At 41.2% G+C, this 18,214-nt stretch overlaps 1 protein-coding gene across 8 annotated transcripts in view; it reads left to right on the forward strand.

The window, feature by feature from the left end:
- Positions 1 to 18,214, forward strand: part of LOC125901700 (receptor-type tyrosine-protein phosphatase S-like) — a 106,960-nt gene that overhangs the window by 64,400 nt on the left and 24,346 nt on the right. For 7 of the 8 annotated variants that reach the window (XM_049597544.1, XM_049597545.1, XM_049597548.1 and 4 more), the window contains 4 exons: positions 5,402 to 5,781; positions 8,665 to 8,866; positions 12,032 to 12,168; positions 12,396 to 12,540. In XM_049597544.1, coding sequence (XP_049453501.1) covers positions 5,402 to 5,781; positions 8,665 to 8,866; positions 12,032 to 12,168; positions 12,396 to 12,540 — 864 coding nt within the window. Of the gene's footprint in view, positions 1 to 5,401; positions 5,782 to 8,664; positions 8,867 to 12,031; positions 12,169 to 12,395; positions 12,541 to 17,019; positions 17,338 to 17,472; positions 17,667 to 17,811; positions 17,839 to 18,214 lie in introns of all 8 variants that reach the window. The other variant, XM_049597551.1, reaches the window with a different exon arrangement.

Raw genomic sequence — 18,214 nt, forward strand, 5'->3', positions numbered from 1 at the left:
GTGGGATCCAGGCATGTGGAATCCATCCGTTCACCTTTTCTGCGTCTCACAAAGACACGGTGGTTGGAACCAAACATCTCAAATTTGGACTCATCAGACCAAAGCACAGATTTCCACTGGTCTAATGTCCATTCCTTGTGTTTCTTTGCCCAAACAAATCTCTTCTGCTTGTTGCCTCTCCTTAGCAGTGGTTTCCTAGCAGCTATTTGACCATGAAGGCCTGATTCGCGCAGTCTCCTCTTAACAGTTGTTCTAGAGATGGGTCTGCTGCTAGAACTCTGTGTGGCATTCATCTGGTCTCTGATCTGAGCTGCTGTTAACTTGCGATTTCTGAGGCTGGTGACTCGGATGAACTTATCCTCAGAAGCAGAGGTGACTCTTGGTCTTCCTTTCCTGGGTCGGTCCTCATGTGTGCCAGTTTCGTTGTAGCGCTTGATGGTTTTTGCGACTCCACTTGGGGACACATTTAAAGTTTTTGCAATTTTCCGGACTGACTGACCTTCATTTCTTAAAGTAATGATGGCCACTCGTTTTTCTTTAATTAGCTGATTGGTTCTTGCCATAATTTAACAGTTGTCCAATAGGGCTGTCGGCTGTGTATTAACCTGACTTCTGCACAACACAACTGATGGTCCCAACCCCATTGATAAAGCAAGAAATTCCACTAATTAACCCTGATAAGGCACACCTGTGAAGTGGAAACCATTTCAGGTGACTACCTCTTGAAGCTCATTGAGAGAATGCCAAGAGTGTGCAAAGCAGTAATCAGAGCAAAGGGTGGCTATTTTGAAGAAACTAGAATATAAAACATGTTTTCAGTTATTTCACCTTTTTTTGTTAAGTACATAACTCCACATGTGTTCATTCATAGTTTTGATGCCTTCAGTGAGAATCTACAATGTAAATAGTCATGAAAATAAAGAAAACACATTGAATGAGAAGGTGTGTCCAAACTTTTGGCCTGTACTGTATGTAGATAGGAAGATAGGTAGGTAGATAGATAGATAGATAGATAGATAGATAGATAGATACATACATACATACATACATACATACATACGTAGGTAGATAGATACATAGGTAGATAGGTGGATAGATAGGTGGATAGATAGATAGATAGATAGATAGATAGATAGATAGATAGATAGATAGATAGATAGATAGGTACATAGGTAGGTACATAGGTAGATAGGAAGATAGATATGTAGATATGTAGATAGATAGATAGATAGATAGATAGTCATCTATTGATATGTGGACTCCCATTTGGAAGCCTTGAGTTCCGCATTACAGCGGTCGCCATCTTAGACTTGCCTTTATTGAAGAGAAGCTGCCAACAAAGTTCCGCCAGTTCAGTAATAATTCTTCACAATGAAACCCGTTAATTTGTTATGTATACATTTTTATTGTGAAGCAGCAAAACAACGACATGTTGAGTTTTTGAGCAGCAACTTCACACAACTTTTAATATGGCGGATAGCGAACATGAAACAGTAAATTAGCAGATATCTAAAGTAAAAACAGGAGAGAAACTAAACTCTGAACCGCAGAGATTCAGTTAGAAGCTACAAAAGTACTGAGAGCTGAACACAGAGATTTTTAAACACTCCTTTCTTGAGTGTCCCAACACACACACTTGTTTCGAGTGGAGGAGGTCGGTCGTCAGGAGTTGGCTGCATTCGGCGAGGCATCACCGCTACCTGCTTAAAGGGTGGGCGGCCCGGCTTTTGGACCTACTCCAGATAAGGTCAATCTGGTGTGGCTTGCCGTGGCATGGGGTGTCTAAACTGACAATGGAACCTCAAATCGGTGCAATATGGCTTTACTCGTGCGGCCAAGAGTGACAATGGAAAAGGGGTATTAGTTTTTGGTTTTTGGACCATATGTGGGCGAGAGGCTGGCGCAGTGGAGGATCGAGGGGTGGATCTGACTGTGAAGCCGAAGATATTATCGGCAGACAGCCTGTCACTCACAGTCGCTAGCCCTTAATTATGCGTAACTTAAAGCCTTAATAAAATGTAAAACAAGTGAGTTATATGACAATTCACAGACTATACAGTTGAGTCATGAAGGGGGAAATTAGCAACAGAGACCAAACCATTTTTTGTACCAGGCTGTAAACATGTTTATTTCTGGTTTAACATGGGGGGTCTATGGGGATTGACTCACATTCAGAGGAGCCTCAAGTGGCCGTTCAAGGAACTGCAGTTTTTGGCATTTCTGCATTGGCTTCATTTTTCAGACACAGAGGTTGCCACTTGTTTGAGAAGTTATTGGCTTCAGGATCATAGGAAAGCTTGGATCTATTTTAAGTAAACAGAGGGTGGCAGCGTTGTCGCCCTGGCAACAGTTTAAATAAGGAGGCTAAGGGAGGTGCCTCAGGTCACCTGCAGTGTTTGCCTTCTTCATCTTTCTGTCTCTGCAGATGCATTTAGAGGTTACAAAACATACCGGTAACCATGATATTTAAAAATTAGATATCATGTTAATAATATACCGATGACATGATATTGTGTAACTAATCCACCGTTGCTGAAATAGTTTCCGTTTCTTTCCGCTCTCACTTTGTTTCCCTCCCACAGTGCCATCTGGTTGTCTTTTTACTATCCATTAAGTGTGATTGCTCTTTTTGTACGCTTTTGTACAGTTATGGTGACAGACTCTATCTCCACCTACACACATATTTTTAATGTGTAATTAATTTGCCAAAAGAGAAAAAAAAAACGCTCAATGAACAAAGTTAAAAATGAATTTGACTGACAGCATTATTATTATTATTTCTCAAACTTTCTATAGGTTTTGCAGTAATATCGTTAGCATGAACTCTTTTGACCACTAATCATGTAGCAGTAATCTGATATCATGCCAGCCTTAGATGCATTCCACATTTGGTAAAGTTATCCCTAACAGTTTACTGGCCAGTGTTACAGTCTCTGTCTGTGCCTCAGTGGCACTGCCAAACCAGCAGATGATGCAGAAGAATAAAACACTTTCAATAAAAGCACAGTTTGGAGCATTTTGTTCTGAACGTTAAAACACAGCGATTTCTTTACAAAGTACATTCTTTGTTGTGTCTTAGTGCTGACGAAGTCAGTCGTTTGGGCTCTGGGAGAGAGAAAACAGTGTGGCAGAAGTGTCTCAGTTGCTGCCTCATTAAAGAATGGAACTAGCTTGATTTGGGTTTTCTCCATATTTCAAAATGTGTGCATGTCGGGAGAAGTGGATGCTCCACGTTTTCATTATGGTAATGTCACATTTGACATTTGTTAAGCTGATTTGCTGCGTACTTTAACAAAGAATTCAACATATTAGATATGATTAAAGCACCTTCATTAGTGTGAGTTTATCATTAATACACGGCAGTGTGGAAGGCCATTTAATGCTGACAAACACTGCTACTTAATGAAAGTACTGTAATGTAAATATAGTGTGTACTCAAGATTCTAATTCAGTTAGATTGGATATAACTAAATGTCATTGCACACAGTGAGCACGAGTACAAGGGTGTTTTCACACCTGTAGCTCAGTCCATTTGTTGGATTTAGTTCTGATCCAGTTCCTATTCACACTGACAAACATGAACTTACACAGACTGACAGGAAACTCATAAATTGGAAAGTTCTGGCGATTGCCATCCTGCAACATCAGGACCCACGTGTGAAAATTGAATCCTGGTAACTGACAGAAGTTTATCCAGCACTTTAATGCTTCTGATGTTTATATTTATGTTCGCTTAGAGCTCACAAAGAAGTTACTGATTATGAGCATTGACCTAATAGTATTATTAGCCTGTTAATCAACCTCATGTTATGAGTAATGACTAACAGGTAGAGACAGGACGATAAAGGAGGCATCTTGTACTGTAATGATTTGAGGCTTATTATTGTAGCATCGCTGTCACAGCTTTTAATGGACTTAATGAACTGACAAAGTACACAGAATCAGATGCACGGCGGTTTTAACAGCTTTTTAATCAGGGAAAATACCTGCGCTGGCATGCATACAGTACATGTTACCATGGTTGCCAAATGACTACCATAAATAACACAGGTCGATATGGTCTCATACAGATCAGTTAACAGATCACAGACAGTCTTCTTCATCAGCAGACGGCTTTGTTAGTAGTTTAGGTTTTGAAATCGTGCTAAAATCACATATCTGCTGTTATAAAGTCCTGTGGTAGTTTGTATGCTTTCACGACACACAACAACACAACCTGGAAACAGACTGAGGCCCACCTTTTCACACCAGCCCAAATTAACTGTACTAACCAGGAGAATGAACCTGAGTTAAACTTAGCCTAACTAAACATGTTAGGTGTTAAAGCACCCTTAGTGGGATTTATACTTGTGTGGGTGACCCTACCCCGTAGCCTACACACGTGGCCTATGTTGTTGTGAGTATTTAGACTTGTGCCATGGTGTGCCTGTGTTACTCTGCAGTTACACCTCCAAAACACTGGTAGGCAGTGGGGTTTCTGTGAAGTGCTGTAAAGTTAAGTTGATTCAAAACACACTCAATAGAGACTATTTCAAACACAAGTACATAAATCAGCTTCACTATAACTCGCAGCATTCACAGACAAACACTTGTGTTTATCTGGACACATTTTCCCCACAAATACAACATGCTAATGTTATTAGCACAAGCCTATGGCAATTTACATTGTATAAATTAGCCCAGCAGCTAGAGAACTTTTCCTCTTCTCATATAAAACCAGGGACAACAGCAACATTTAACAAAGGTAACGTGACAAAATTTTGCTCCATTACAACTCACAAAGTTCACCAGCAAACTAACTGTCTTATACTAAACATGTTTTCCAAACAAATATAACATGCTAACGTTATTAGCATACGCCTACGGCGTTTTACATTATATAAATTAGCCTAGCGACGAGCTGAGATTTCCTCTGCTCATATGAAGCCAGCATAAATCACACAAGACTCAAAATGTTATTTATGTGGAGGCTGTATTGTCTTCATTTATTGTTTCTTATCTGTGAAATTAAAGTAAATACAAGTTTTGTTTCCACTGAGGGAAATGGTTTCAGCTTACAAAAATAGACAGGAGGTCGGCGTCACCACGACATGTAGTTATATTTCTGGGGAGATGCACATCAGGCTACGGCGTAGGGTCTATGCAGAGATGTTAATTTCGTCTTAATAGTGCACTAGTGCAAAGTACATATATACAGTTAGGGTTAGGGATATCTATATGCACTAAGTGCACTAAGTATATATGTAGTATCTACAGAGTAGTATTAGGAGATGTCACTGTGATGTGTACAAATAAACAAAACAATATATTAAATGTGCAGTATGAATGTAACCCAGAAACCAATAAAGAGTACAAAGTAAGTCACATAATTCTCTTCATCTCCTCTCTCTTTAATCCCCAGCTTTGCCAAAGCCTCCTGGCACACCCATAGTCACAGAGACCACTGCCACCAGTGTGACCATCACCTGGGACTCGGGCAACCCAGACCCTGTCTCCTACTACATCATCCAGTACCGAGCCAAAGGCCCAGACAGCAAGTATGAGACGGTGGACAGCATCACCACCACCCGCTACAGCATCGGGGGACTGTACCCCAACACTGAGTATGAAATCAGAGTGTCGGCTTTCAACAGCATCGGCCAGGGGCCCCCTTCTACACGCGTGGAGGCCCGCACAGGGGAGCAGGCTCCGGCTAGTCCTCCTCGTAACGTCCAGGCCCACATTATATCTCAGAACACGGTGATGGTCCGCTGGGAGGAGCCGGAGGAACCCAACGGACAGGTGGGATAAAAAAAAGGTTTCTATATAATAAAGATTGGAGAGGTGTGCGAGCTTCCAGTCTTTACATCCAGATTTTCAGATTTTGTCACATTAGTTAGAGCTCAAACATATGCCATTAGGAGACATGTAACAGTCAGTGCCCGTACCCATCAAGCTCCCAATTTTTTACTCAGAATTTTTCTGATAATTTTACTTTTTGCTCATTGTTTTAACATATTTTCATTAGTTTTGTGTTTTCTGTTTTCCTGCTGCACCACTGATTGCCCTTTGTGATTGATTGATTACACACTAGACACTCTAGTATTTTAAAACTGAGTGACATTTACCCTCACTTGTGTCGGACCGACAGCATTTCAGAATCACACAATGGCTCACGTGGGGTTAAAACAATAAAGCCTTAATAAAATTCACCACTGGGAGCATTTTTCCAGTGTGCAGGTTCATGTCCTTTACAGGGATTGTGTCTTGCCAGAGATTTTCCTCCTCCAACTCCCCTGCTACCTTCCCCACCCTCTAAAGAAAGAAAAGGTAATTGGGCTGTCCGCTCTAAAATAAGAGCGCTCCCTCTCGAGGCCTTTTTCCCTTTCTAGCCTACCTAACTGTATAGTTGGTTCATACAAGTGCAAGACTGGATTTAGGATAGGGATTATAGATATTAAAGAGTAATAATAATAGGAGAGGTGGTAGAGGTGGAGGGAAGAGGCGATGACATGGCAGCAGGATTACATATACTCTAAAATGCCCATAAACAAATCCCATAGGAGGGTTAAGGGAGGTATAGTGATTATATGGTACGCACTACAATGTGAGGGCTTGTTCTGGAGCTGGTGTTGTCGACATTGGAGTGAGATTTGTTTATCAGGGTCAACTGCACAACAGCCCCAGATGTGAGGACATCACCTTGTGACAGTGACCTCTAACAACAAACACTGAACTGACAAATCCGCGGGACCATCTGGACTAGAACGGAAAATAATTCATAGGCGACGACCTCAGCTGTGATAAACTCTAGTTGTGTATGAAAGATGGTATTATGGATTACCATGGGTGGAAGATCACTTAATACAGTCACTGATGACCTTAAATTCTCAGGCTAGAAACCGTTCTCTCCATCTCGCGTTCTGTCTTTGGCTGAATTCAAATATCTGACTGCAGGGTCGCAGACTTTTGGGCACGTTCTCGGGAAGTCTGCGAGTACTGAGGGCTGTCCAAGTCCACAATTCATCCAGTCCACCAATGGCCTCAGGCGGACTTACTGCAGACTTCCAGAGAGTTTGCTCAGGGTGCAGACTTCACCAGGCTCCACTGATTTATTACCCACAATTCATTGTAGTACAGATGTAAAGTTGTGTTTGGCATTACGCTGAAAAGCTTTTACAGGGCAGGCTGCAATAATGACATGCATTTTGATGATCTCAGTAGCCTGAACTTGTACATAAAAAACACTTCTAAATTAACTGAAACCCAATTTATTTAGTCAAAGTCTGATTCTTATTTAGAAACATTTCTGTATACCCATTTATCTATTACCAGTTATTCACAATTCATTGCAATACAGACGTGACGTTGTAGTTTTCCAACTGTCGACTAAAAACACAAAATTAATTCATTATAAATGCGTAAAAAAAGTTAGTGTTAAAACGCCAGAAATAATACTTTACTTCATCATGATACAGAAATATTTGTAATTTCTGTAATTATGACCCTCGGCCCACCCGTTTGGGAAATCAGGAAGTGATGCAGCAGTAACATTTTGGATGGTGAGCAGAAACAAACCTCTGTGAGCAGAAAAGAGCAAAGAAAGGCGTCTTTTGAATGGCCATGATTCTCTCGGCATGACCAAAGTTATTTCATTTACTGATCGATGTGAATTGAGTTACCAACAGAGTGCGTCGAGCTGCTTGAAAAACAGGGGATGTTTAGTTAACCTTTACAAGTGTAATATTGGACACAACATTGTGTTAAAGCATCTTTGTCCAGGGTATTAAACACTGGAAATATATCCCTTTATATATATGTATATGTATATATATATATATGTATATATATGTATATGTGTGTGTGTGTATGTATATACATATATATATATATATATATATATATATATGTGTGTGTGTATATATGTATATGTATATATATATATATGTGTGTGTGTGTGTATGTATATACATATATACATATATATTCTGCTACTAATATTCTTTTTAGTATTTTATGGTATCTGCCTGTAAGAATTGTTCTTACATGTACAGTTGTGTCTAAATTTAGTACTTTATATTTTATGTTTGTCTAATTCTGATATATATCTTTTTGTGTTTTATCTTTATTCTATCAGTATTCTATTGCCATTCAACCTGCTTTCCTATCTGTGCTATTTGAGCTGCTGTGACGTGAAGTTCCCCAGTGTGGGATCAGTAAGGTTTTATCTTATCTCGTCATATATATATGTATATATATATATTGGGTAGGCTGCATTAATGAAATGCATCATTTTAAACAACAAAAGAGGTCATGGTCCAGTCCTTATTTGCAAACCTTTCTGTATTTGAATGTGTGTAGCCGATGCGCTGTATAGAAATGTATAAATATAATTTTGTTCACTCACAAAAAAACCCTATATATCTTGTATAAATATAATTTTGTTCACTCACAAAAAAACCCTATATATCTTGTTATCTGCAAGGACAGACCTTGTGCATGATTGTAGCTGTTCGTATGTTTTTAAGGCAATGTGTGAAACAGACGTGAGGCCTGTCTATCAGCAGCTTTTAGCTTTCAGTCTTGCACCCTCACAAACTCTAGATTGTGACAGTGAACTCATCACAGCTTGAAGTCAGCAAGGCCTCAGTCTCAGGACTATTTCTCTTTGCTCCTCTGTTGCAGGTGAAAGGCTACCGCGTGTACTACACCATGGACCCGTCCCGGCCAATGAATGAGTGGCAGATCCACAACGTCCAGGACAGCGTGATCACCACCATTCAGAACCTGGTGACCTCGGAGACCTACACCATCCAGGTGCTCGCCTTCACCTCTGTAGGAGACGGACCCTTCTCAGATCCCGTCCACGTTAAAGTCATGCCCGGAGGTAAGTGTGTGTGCAAAACACAGTCATTAGTCTGTGCATGCTGGTGCATGGACAAAACAGCTAAGTAGTATTATTTATGTGCCTGAGAGCAGTGGTTGTTTTTCAGATGTGCACATGCAACAAAGCACAGATGAGTCATTATTTGTGTGTGTGTGCATGTAAACAAAGTTAAGTAGCTTAGTCGAGCGACTCGTGTAAAGTTTGCGAGGCAATCCACTGTGAAATGTTACGCAAATAAGCTTGACCTGTCAGAAAAAATGACTTCTTCAAAAGGAATAAAATCCACCTGCTGGGACAGAACTGTGGAGACTTGTGAAAAGGAAACAGGGATTAGAAGCCGAAAATGTCCCTCGTACCTCGGCGCCACTCGTGTTGCTGTGACAGCTGCTGTGAAGTCGCAGGTTTTATGTGATGGGAGGGACAAAGAGATGATTACTCTGATGGTATTACTGGTTTAAATTGCTGTGCAGCCTGAGCTCCTGCGACGCCATCAGATGTCTCTAAAAAAGTCTGCCATTTTCGAGCACACAAAAGAAGAGAGATTATATAAAAACTGCACCAAAATACAAGGGTTTTTGAGATTAATGGGTCAGTGGGTGTACTGTGTATTGTGACATAGTATTGTGATTAGTACGACCGCCACTTTTTTTTTTTTTTATCCCACTATGACTTTAAATCACCTGAAAAATTAGGTCAGGTTAAAATGGATTGGTTTTCAGTCTCGGTAATTTCTCTGTGACATTAATATTTCCGACTTAATAAGCAACAATTACAGCTAAAGTTAGACAAAAAACATCCTTAGTCATAAATTAATTATAATTTAACACTTAAAAACAAAACTCTGCTCCCACACAGTCATGTTTGATCAGATGTGACTGACAGTGACAACATAATTTCCATTGTTATATCAAAAGTTTGACGTTAATACACTTAATTTATACAGCACGTATTTTAACCCAGTTCTTCACAGAATTAAACTGTAAAAAATGTAAATAGGCAGATTAAGAATACTACTACTAGCATCATAAAAGAATATTTAAAAAAAAAATAAATGTAATAAATTAAAAGTAGCCTGTAGGATCTTTTTATGGGGACCTACTTAATTTAATGAATGTTTTAATAAGGTCGAGGTTAATTTAATTATTGTCATGTACACAATACATTTGCCCACTGGCATTTTTTGAAGCTGTATTTTCTATAGAGGTATCTATTTATTCATTCATTTTTACTTGCTGTGTAAATGTATCCCTACAGGTTCATCTACAAATGTATGCTGCAGTAATTTGAAATGTATGTTTCTGAGAAAACAGTTTAGCCTGCAGGGTTTTAAGCATTTAATTTATAGGAATCGACTTATTTTATGTAAACATTTTGAGGTGCGTTTATTACTGTCACTACTTTTCTAGCTCCATGTATTAGGTATTGTAGGCTGTCACATAGTGAACTAATGTTTAGTGTTTATTACCGTCCTGCTTCACATTAGGGAATGTGATGGATTGCAGACTTACAGCCACTCCTGACTTAAGATGGATTTTTTTTTGTGATGAACGTCTAGTGTCGAAATGTTGCAATAGATTGTTTAAGAAAAATGCCTCCAGTGAAAGTGAGTTTTGAGAAGCGTTTTAAAACAGTGGTTCTCAACCAGAGGTCTGGAGTCCTTGAGTGAATTCTAGGGGGTCCGCAGAAAAAAAAGGGGAATAGTTTAATTCACTATTAAAGTGAGCCCAACGTTGGTAGAGCCCTGTTTCCACCAAACACTTTCAGTATGGTACCTTTGGAACCAACAGTAACCCTTCAGAGATGGTACCTAGACCCTAGGGTTTCCACCACGAACAGTACCCTTAAAAGTGGGCAGAGTTGTCGTCACTCACTGTATTTCCACATCACCGGTGACACAGATGGAAGTCTGCACCTTGTTTATCGTCCACAGAACGAGGCTGCACTCCGACATTTTCTGAACAAAGTAAAACAGGCTGCAGTGAGAGTCTCTTTCCATGGGATATTTAAAAATAGCAGGTTTGTGCATTTAGTCCTTCTAAGGCAAGCTCAGGGGTTTAGTGTTGGCGGAGCCCACAGGAACAACACTCCACGACACTTTTTTTCTTCAAGTTAGGACTGGAATATATGCCATCCCGGTCGAAATCAATATGTATAAACACTTGAAGATCCACTCATTACTAAAAGTGTACGTCATATAAAAACTTGTCACAGTGAAACTTAAGGTGTGCTGATGGATTTACATCGTCAACTCATACATTGAGTAACATTACAAGTAGACGTTCCACCTTGAAAGTCGCCATCAGTCGGCCCAGGAAATGAAGTTATTTTTACTCCAGCTGCTGTGAGAGGCGGCAAAACATCCTTTCATTTTATAGTTACAGTTTACTAATTAAACCCTCCACAGTATGAACAGTGGTTACATGAGCCTCAAAACCAGCCACAACTCAGCCCTGAGCAGAGAGACCGTCCTCTGTTGACCAATCAACAGACTGCAGTGTTCACAGCTCCACCTTTTAGTACCAGATCTGTGTGCTAGGTACCCCAATAGAGGGGGGACCAAAAATGGGAACTGTACGAACTTTTCACAGTGAGAACAGAAAACTGAACTGCTCCGTGGAAACAGGGCTTAAGAGTTGTAAGAGTGACTACTCTGATCATAGGTTTCACTTCCTCTGTGGTTATCTCTTCAAATGTAGTTGACTCAAGGGTTGAGCCGAATACTCGGATGAAACAAGTACCCAATACAAAATAATGTACTTTTTACAAATACAAGTATTATACAAGTAAAATGTGTCAGTATCCAAACTCTTGATCCTCATTTGAGTAGCTGTGTTCAATCTCTTACTCTTGTGATCAAAGATGATGTGAAGCTCAACTCTTAAGCTGCTCTGTAAATAGTTTTCTCATGAATAATAAATATCCTGACTTCTGATCAGTCCATATCAGTTTCATTAACTATAATCAGTCTGTTCAGATGGAGGGCCCTGAAGTGAATTCTTATTGAGAATTTCTTCACTTGAACTAAAAAGCTGTTTAAGAAAGTAGGTTTTCAGGACCTTTAACTACAAAACAAAAATGCACAAAGAGAGTGCAATACTATGAATATATGTATTAGATGAAGATAAGTGAGAGTCCTGACTGACTGTTCTGACCTCTTCCCTTTAGTCCCAGGCCAACCAGGGAAGTTCAGAGTCGGTAAGGTGGCAGACACCAGCATCGAGCTGACCTGGGAACCCGCCTACACAAAGGAGGGCATTGTCAACTATGAGCTGCTCTACAAACCTGTCAAGTTTGGCAGCTTGGTGAGACCTCTTCCGCTTCTTTTTATAAACCCGTCTTCTGAGTGGATTTCTGAACAAGACAGAGGGATAAGAGGACAGATAAAAGAAGGAAGCTGAAAAGATTAACCCCAGCATCCAGCGCCGCTGTGTCTGCTGGTGACAGTCTCGTCTCTTTAATGATTCCTTTCTCCGCTCCCCTCATGCCACCTCTCGTCCTGTCCTCTGCTCCTCTTTCTTCTCTCTCACAGGAGAAGCTGACCTTCGGGCCGAGGAATTCGTACACGGTGGAGGGTCTGAAAGCGAACACCGAGTATTCCTTCTCCCTGGCCGCCATCTCAACCAAAGGCATCGGAGCTTTCACCAACGAGCTGGTGCAGAGAACGTCACAAGCCAGTACGTCTCAATTTGACTGCTGTACCTGCGGGTGCACACAGACGCCACAGATTTAAATTGCATTATGTCTTGTACACAAGTCCCATGCAGATATACACGCAAACACACACACAAAGTACATTGTCCTCAGCTCGTGAGGAAACCTGGGAACCATCTTCACATCTTTCCATCTATCTCGTTTATCAACCCATCTGTCCAACCCCACCTCCCATCCATCCATCTATGTTTGACTGTGCCTTTCTTCCTCTGCTCAGCCTCTCGCTTTCTTACACAGCCAAAACATCATGACAGATGGAGATGGAGCACCGATTAATGTTTCACTCTTCCTTTTCTTCATCCTCCTTTCACTTTTTCCACTCTATCAGTGTCTAATGTCTTTGAAAGGGCGAAAGTGTCTGCCGCTTATTGGCTAGCAGCCAGTGGTGAGGAGCATTAAAGGATGGTGGTTGGCCTGCTGTGTTGACAGGTAAGTGCTGGGCCAGTCTGTAATATATCTATGCTAAAGTTGGATTCTTTTCCTTGTGTCCTTTTCTCTATATTTCTTTTCTGTACAAACACTGATAGAAGATAGGGTCAAATAAGTTACTGCTGGGTTCAAGGTCTATCTTAAAATCTACATGCCGGAAGTCAATATTTACTTACCGTTATACAAATTGTTGTATTTATTAGCAGTTATCAAATAACAACAAAGACTAAAGTTAAATGTCATTTTTAATCCTCATTTGAATCAAAATGCTGGCGGCTCTTGTCACGGCACTCCAGGAACATTTTTTGGCAACCTGATGTGCCTTTAAAAAACAACCCAGGGTTGTCCGCTTTGCTCTTGTCGCAAACTGCACCATGCATAGTTGGAGTTTCGGCCAATTCCTCTTAATGCCACCCAACTAAACTCCTGTTTCCAGCAAAACGGAAATGCTCACTTGCGCTTTGGCTCATAGAGAGGTGCAGAAATGATTCCTAAAACCAGGAAATGAGTTAGCACCTTATCATTCCCGGTTCCATCATCTTGAAGTCGATGGGTTTTTTGAATTGGCTTTTGGTGCGATGCCTGAAATAAGGTCCTTGGTTAACACAAGCTAAAGAGACTTTCACATGTTGTTCTATGACATAAAATGCGTCAGTAAATACTAGGGGTGTAACGGTACACAAAAATCTCGGTTCGGTACGTACCTCGGTACACAAGTCACGGTTCGTTTTTTTTCGGTACAGTAATGAAAAAAATAGACAACTATTAAATATCTTTTGCTTATTGGTAACCTTATTAAAACATACCACCACAGCAGTTAACTCTTTTTACACAATTTTTGAAACAAATATATATAAAATCCTGCTTTTTCACATTGTTTGAATGAAAATAGAAATATAAAAGTGAAAAATAAAATCCTGCTGTTTTTTTAACACATTTTTTGAATGAAAAATATAAATATACATTTCTGCTTTAACAGTTTTACTCAATTAAAATAAAAAGTATAGTGCAGCTGGTCAGCTTTAAAGCCTGCTCAGATTCAGTTTTACTAGAAACTTACTTAGCTTTCCCACTTTGTTAAAGTGCAGTAAACAAAGCATGCTTATATCTAAAGTGCAGTTTAAACAATTTTACTCAGCTCCAATGGCGTTGGTTATTTCTTTAGCGCGATGGTCAGGGAAACGCTCTTTCTTTTTAAACGACGACGATATTGTAGTTTGCACCAGATTGCTTTTTCTAGTCGTGCCGGTTAACGTTCAAACTCGGGTGGTGTCACTTTAGATGCATTAGCATGTTAGACGTGTTTCCAAGTACATACCCGACCGCTGTTCTGCAGTGTCGGCACACTGCTTTTGTCTTGTCAACTTGTTTATTTCCATCTTCGTATTTTACCCTGAAACCAAAGTGTTCCCAAACGGAGGACTTAAGGTTTGCGGGTGGGTCTTCAGGTTCGTCAGGCTCACTTGCCATGTTGTCAAAATGCAGGAATGCGCTGCACAAAGTGAAAGCGGAGATTTACGGTCGGACTCGGTCCGTCACTCAATTATGTCTGTCGGGGAACTAGATATTTTAAATGGTTCGGCTCGCAAAAACGGAATTAAAATAAAACAAAATAAAATAAAATAATATCCTGCGCCCAGTAATTCGGTGCAGGGTTGTGCTGAACCGAAAGTCGCATACCGAACGGTTCAGCACAAATACATGTACCGTTACGGCCCTAGTAAATACCTAACGTGAACCCAACTTAAAAAAGATGGTTGCTAACAAGTGGCTAAATTCGACAAGACAACATCATCACGCCAAACACAACTTTACAGCCTCATTGTTGTGGTGACAGCAAGTCATGCTACCGTAATGTAGTTTGTTTATAGCCTGAAGTTAGCTTTTTACTTCTGGCAATTGCATTTATGCTTCAAAAATCATAATTCAGTCACGAACACTTTTGTCAAAGAAATTTTATTTCCATTTGCAGTATTATATATGGCGGTATGGCTCTGTTCTGGGGCCCTTCTGCCTTTCCTTGGGCCTATGCAGAAAGTCTCCTTCACGTGCCTACGGAGCAAGCCATAAGGCAGAGAGAGCATACCTGTCTGCCCATCCACGTGCAAAAGGAAAGCCTGAGGCAGACAGAGCAAACTTCTCTGCCCTTCCATGCGCCTACATGGAAAGCTTAAGGCAGGAAGAGCAGCAGCAAAGATTCCTCCGGGAACAGAACTGAGCCAGCATCAATGACAAACAAAAATTACATTGAAAAGTCAGACACAGCATGAAAAGGAGGAGCTAATTTGCACGTCGACCTACAAAAAAAAAACATAAGCCCTGCAGCACTCTATAAACCCAATCTGTACTTGCTGCCATGTGCACACAAGTGCCCAATCGGTACTGCACGTGCAAATCTCAAGACACGAGATGGCTCTCTCCTTAGCTACTTCCATCATCAGCTCTGGAAAAAAAGTTTGTGTTTCATTCTTATTTGATGGAGGAAGTGAGATGCTTGCTTTACTACCCTGACAGGGCATTTTACTTGCCTACAATCGTTATTGTTGAGCCCTGTAAACTATTTTGCCGTGACATATCGAATCAATTCATATAACAAAATGCAGAGATAAATGGAGAAAATGGTGCAAGGAAAAGAATCCATTAAGTAGCCATGGTCGAGAAACGAGCAAGTCCTGCAGTTCATGGTGCCGATTCGCTCCAGCGGTAAGTTTTTGTCAAGTATTTACAATCACTCAACAGACACAAACATTCATACTACCCACAATCAGATGGTTTTTAATAGTGAGTACAAAATGTGCTAAACACTGTTAGCTGGCCTCCTTTCTCTCTTTACCTCCAAAAAAAGAAAGAGAGACCAAGGTGGTTCACTGGAGGAGGTAGAGGAGGGGAGGAGTGGGTGGGGGTTCAGGAAAGGGAAGGTGCCAGATAAGCAGACTATTTCATGCAGCAGAATTCATTTCCCAGGGAGGTTATGTGCGCTTTGTTATCGCCAAGCTTTGGTGCACATCTAGATTGTCCCCCGAGGCCAACAGAACAGTGGCTGTACGGCTGAGTGGATAGATACTTGAACCTGTCAGCTATGACTATTACACTCCCACACATACACACATGCTATACACTCCCAAGCTCACACACACAAGCCCCAGACGCCTCGGCCGCGTCGTGTGTGCGAGTGCACCCTCTTTAAGGAACATTATGTAGGGTGAGTGATACCTACAGTTCAGAGATCAGTGGTGATGAAGGCATGTGATTCTTGGCTTTCTGTACTTGTTTGTTACAGTAAATATCCAGGCCTACTTCTGATTCAATTCTTGTCTGCAATTCATCACTCTAGCCTGACTTTCAATATCCGCCTGAGTGCCTTTGTCTCCCAGGCTCCCTGTTCTTTTTTATTTATTTATTTTTTTAACCTGCCTCCTAAATCCTTTCGGCACTGTGTGAGATCTGTTTTAGTTTGTTGTTTCTTCCCTCTGTGAAGCCCAAGACCTTCCCCTAGTCAGGAGTGGAAAGTCTCAGACCACTCTATTATCCCGAGGACTCAAGGATTATGCCACCACGGGGGCTGGTGTTGTGAAATGTGTATATTTGTCTGTGCTGCTGTATACTGAGCTGTACATCCCTGCTTTAGAAAGAAAGAGTTTTTCATTCATAAATGTGGATCCTTTTATGCCCCCTGCTATGGCTAAAGGATAAGATGTAATCATTGGGTATCAGATCCACATTCTCCTTGGGTGTAATTAAGTTGTCCACTCAGGGTCGATGCTCTTGTCTCTGGGTTATTTCATTAGGCTCTAACATTATGCTTTTACATTATGTGGTTGCTCCCCTTTTTTGCCTTTCTCATGTTTGCCCTGGTGTTATCTCTTTCAGTTCACTTTACCTTAGTCTCTTATTGTTTCCTTTTTTATCCTTATCTCCTCTCCTTTTGCGTGCCTTTCTTATTTTTTTCCCATTCTCTCGGGTCTCTCCTAAACTCTTTGCCAATTTGCCCTCCTCGCCCCTTGTCCAATCAGAGCCCTCAGCTGCACCCGAGGGTGTGTCCTGCGAGAGTGCCAGCTCCACCTCGCTGAGAGTAAGTTGGAGGCCGCCTCCAATGGAGGGTCAGAATGGCGAGTTGGCAGGTTATGAGCTGAGATACCAGAGAGTTTCTGGGGCAGGAGGCGGAGGTCAGGGCCAGGAGGTGAAGGGGCTGCCTATTCCGGCCCAGCAGGGGCAGGCAGTGTTAGAGGGGCTGGAGAAATGGAGCCTGTACAACATCACCATGGCAGCCTTCACTTCAGAGGGGACTGGACCCAGCAGCCTGGCTGTGATTTGCAAAACTGATGAGGACGGTAAGAGCGAGAGCCGTACATCAGACCTAAACAGTATTGATTGTGTAGTTGATTATTAACTGGCTAGACTGTTGGTCACTTAATTAATTCTGCATTTGTTGGCGTGTGTGTGTGTGTGCGTGTGTGTGTGTTAAGTTCCTGGTGCAGCCCCTCGTCAGGTGGACGTCCAGCCGCTCAACTCCTCAGCGCTTCGAGTCACATGGCGCTCAGTGTTGCCACGGTTACGGCAAGGCCAGATCCGGGGCTACCAGGTGCATTTCAGCCGTACAGAGAGCAGTGAATCACGAAACCTTCCTCGCATCAAAGACCTCTTGTTGGATGAGTCCCAGGTGATGTCACAACTGATTTTTTTTAAATGATTGAAAAGATGTTTATCCATTTATTTTATCATTAAACATCCTCCCTCTTCTCCTTTCCGTCCTTTGACTCATCCGTCTCGGCTGCCCGTGGGGTGTGTCTCATCTGTGGGATAAGATGGAGGAGGATGACTCGACTCAATATGTGAGTGCAGACTGCCCCTCCTCTTCTCATTATGAATGAACTATTAATACATACAGCATAGGGCAGCCAATACATTACACAGAGACAGCTATGAAATCCTCATCAAGGTTTGACCAGAGATTTGTTTAGCCTCTGATACGTAACTTGAACTAAATAGTTCATTACTGATGCATAACTCAGGGTTCCTACGCAGTATGGAAGTTAATTTTAGAAACTTCCAGGTCTGAATAAGCACAGAAAAAAGAAAAGAGATTGTGGAAAGATATTGGAGTTTCCAGACTGTAACTGCTACTCCTTTTTCTAAAATATAAAATTCAGAATTTCTGAATAAATTCATCATACAAGCAGAGTGTTTTTCACGGAGTTTTGAGCAGGA

Source organism: Epinephelus fuscoguttatus, linkage group LG15, assembly GCF_011397635.1.
Source record: "Epinephelus fuscoguttatus linkage group LG15, E.fuscoguttatus.final_Chr_v1".
Classification (NCBI taxonomy): domain Eukaryota; kingdom Metazoa; phylum Chordata; class Actinopteri; order Perciformes; family Serranidae; genus Epinephelus; species Epinephelus fuscoguttatus.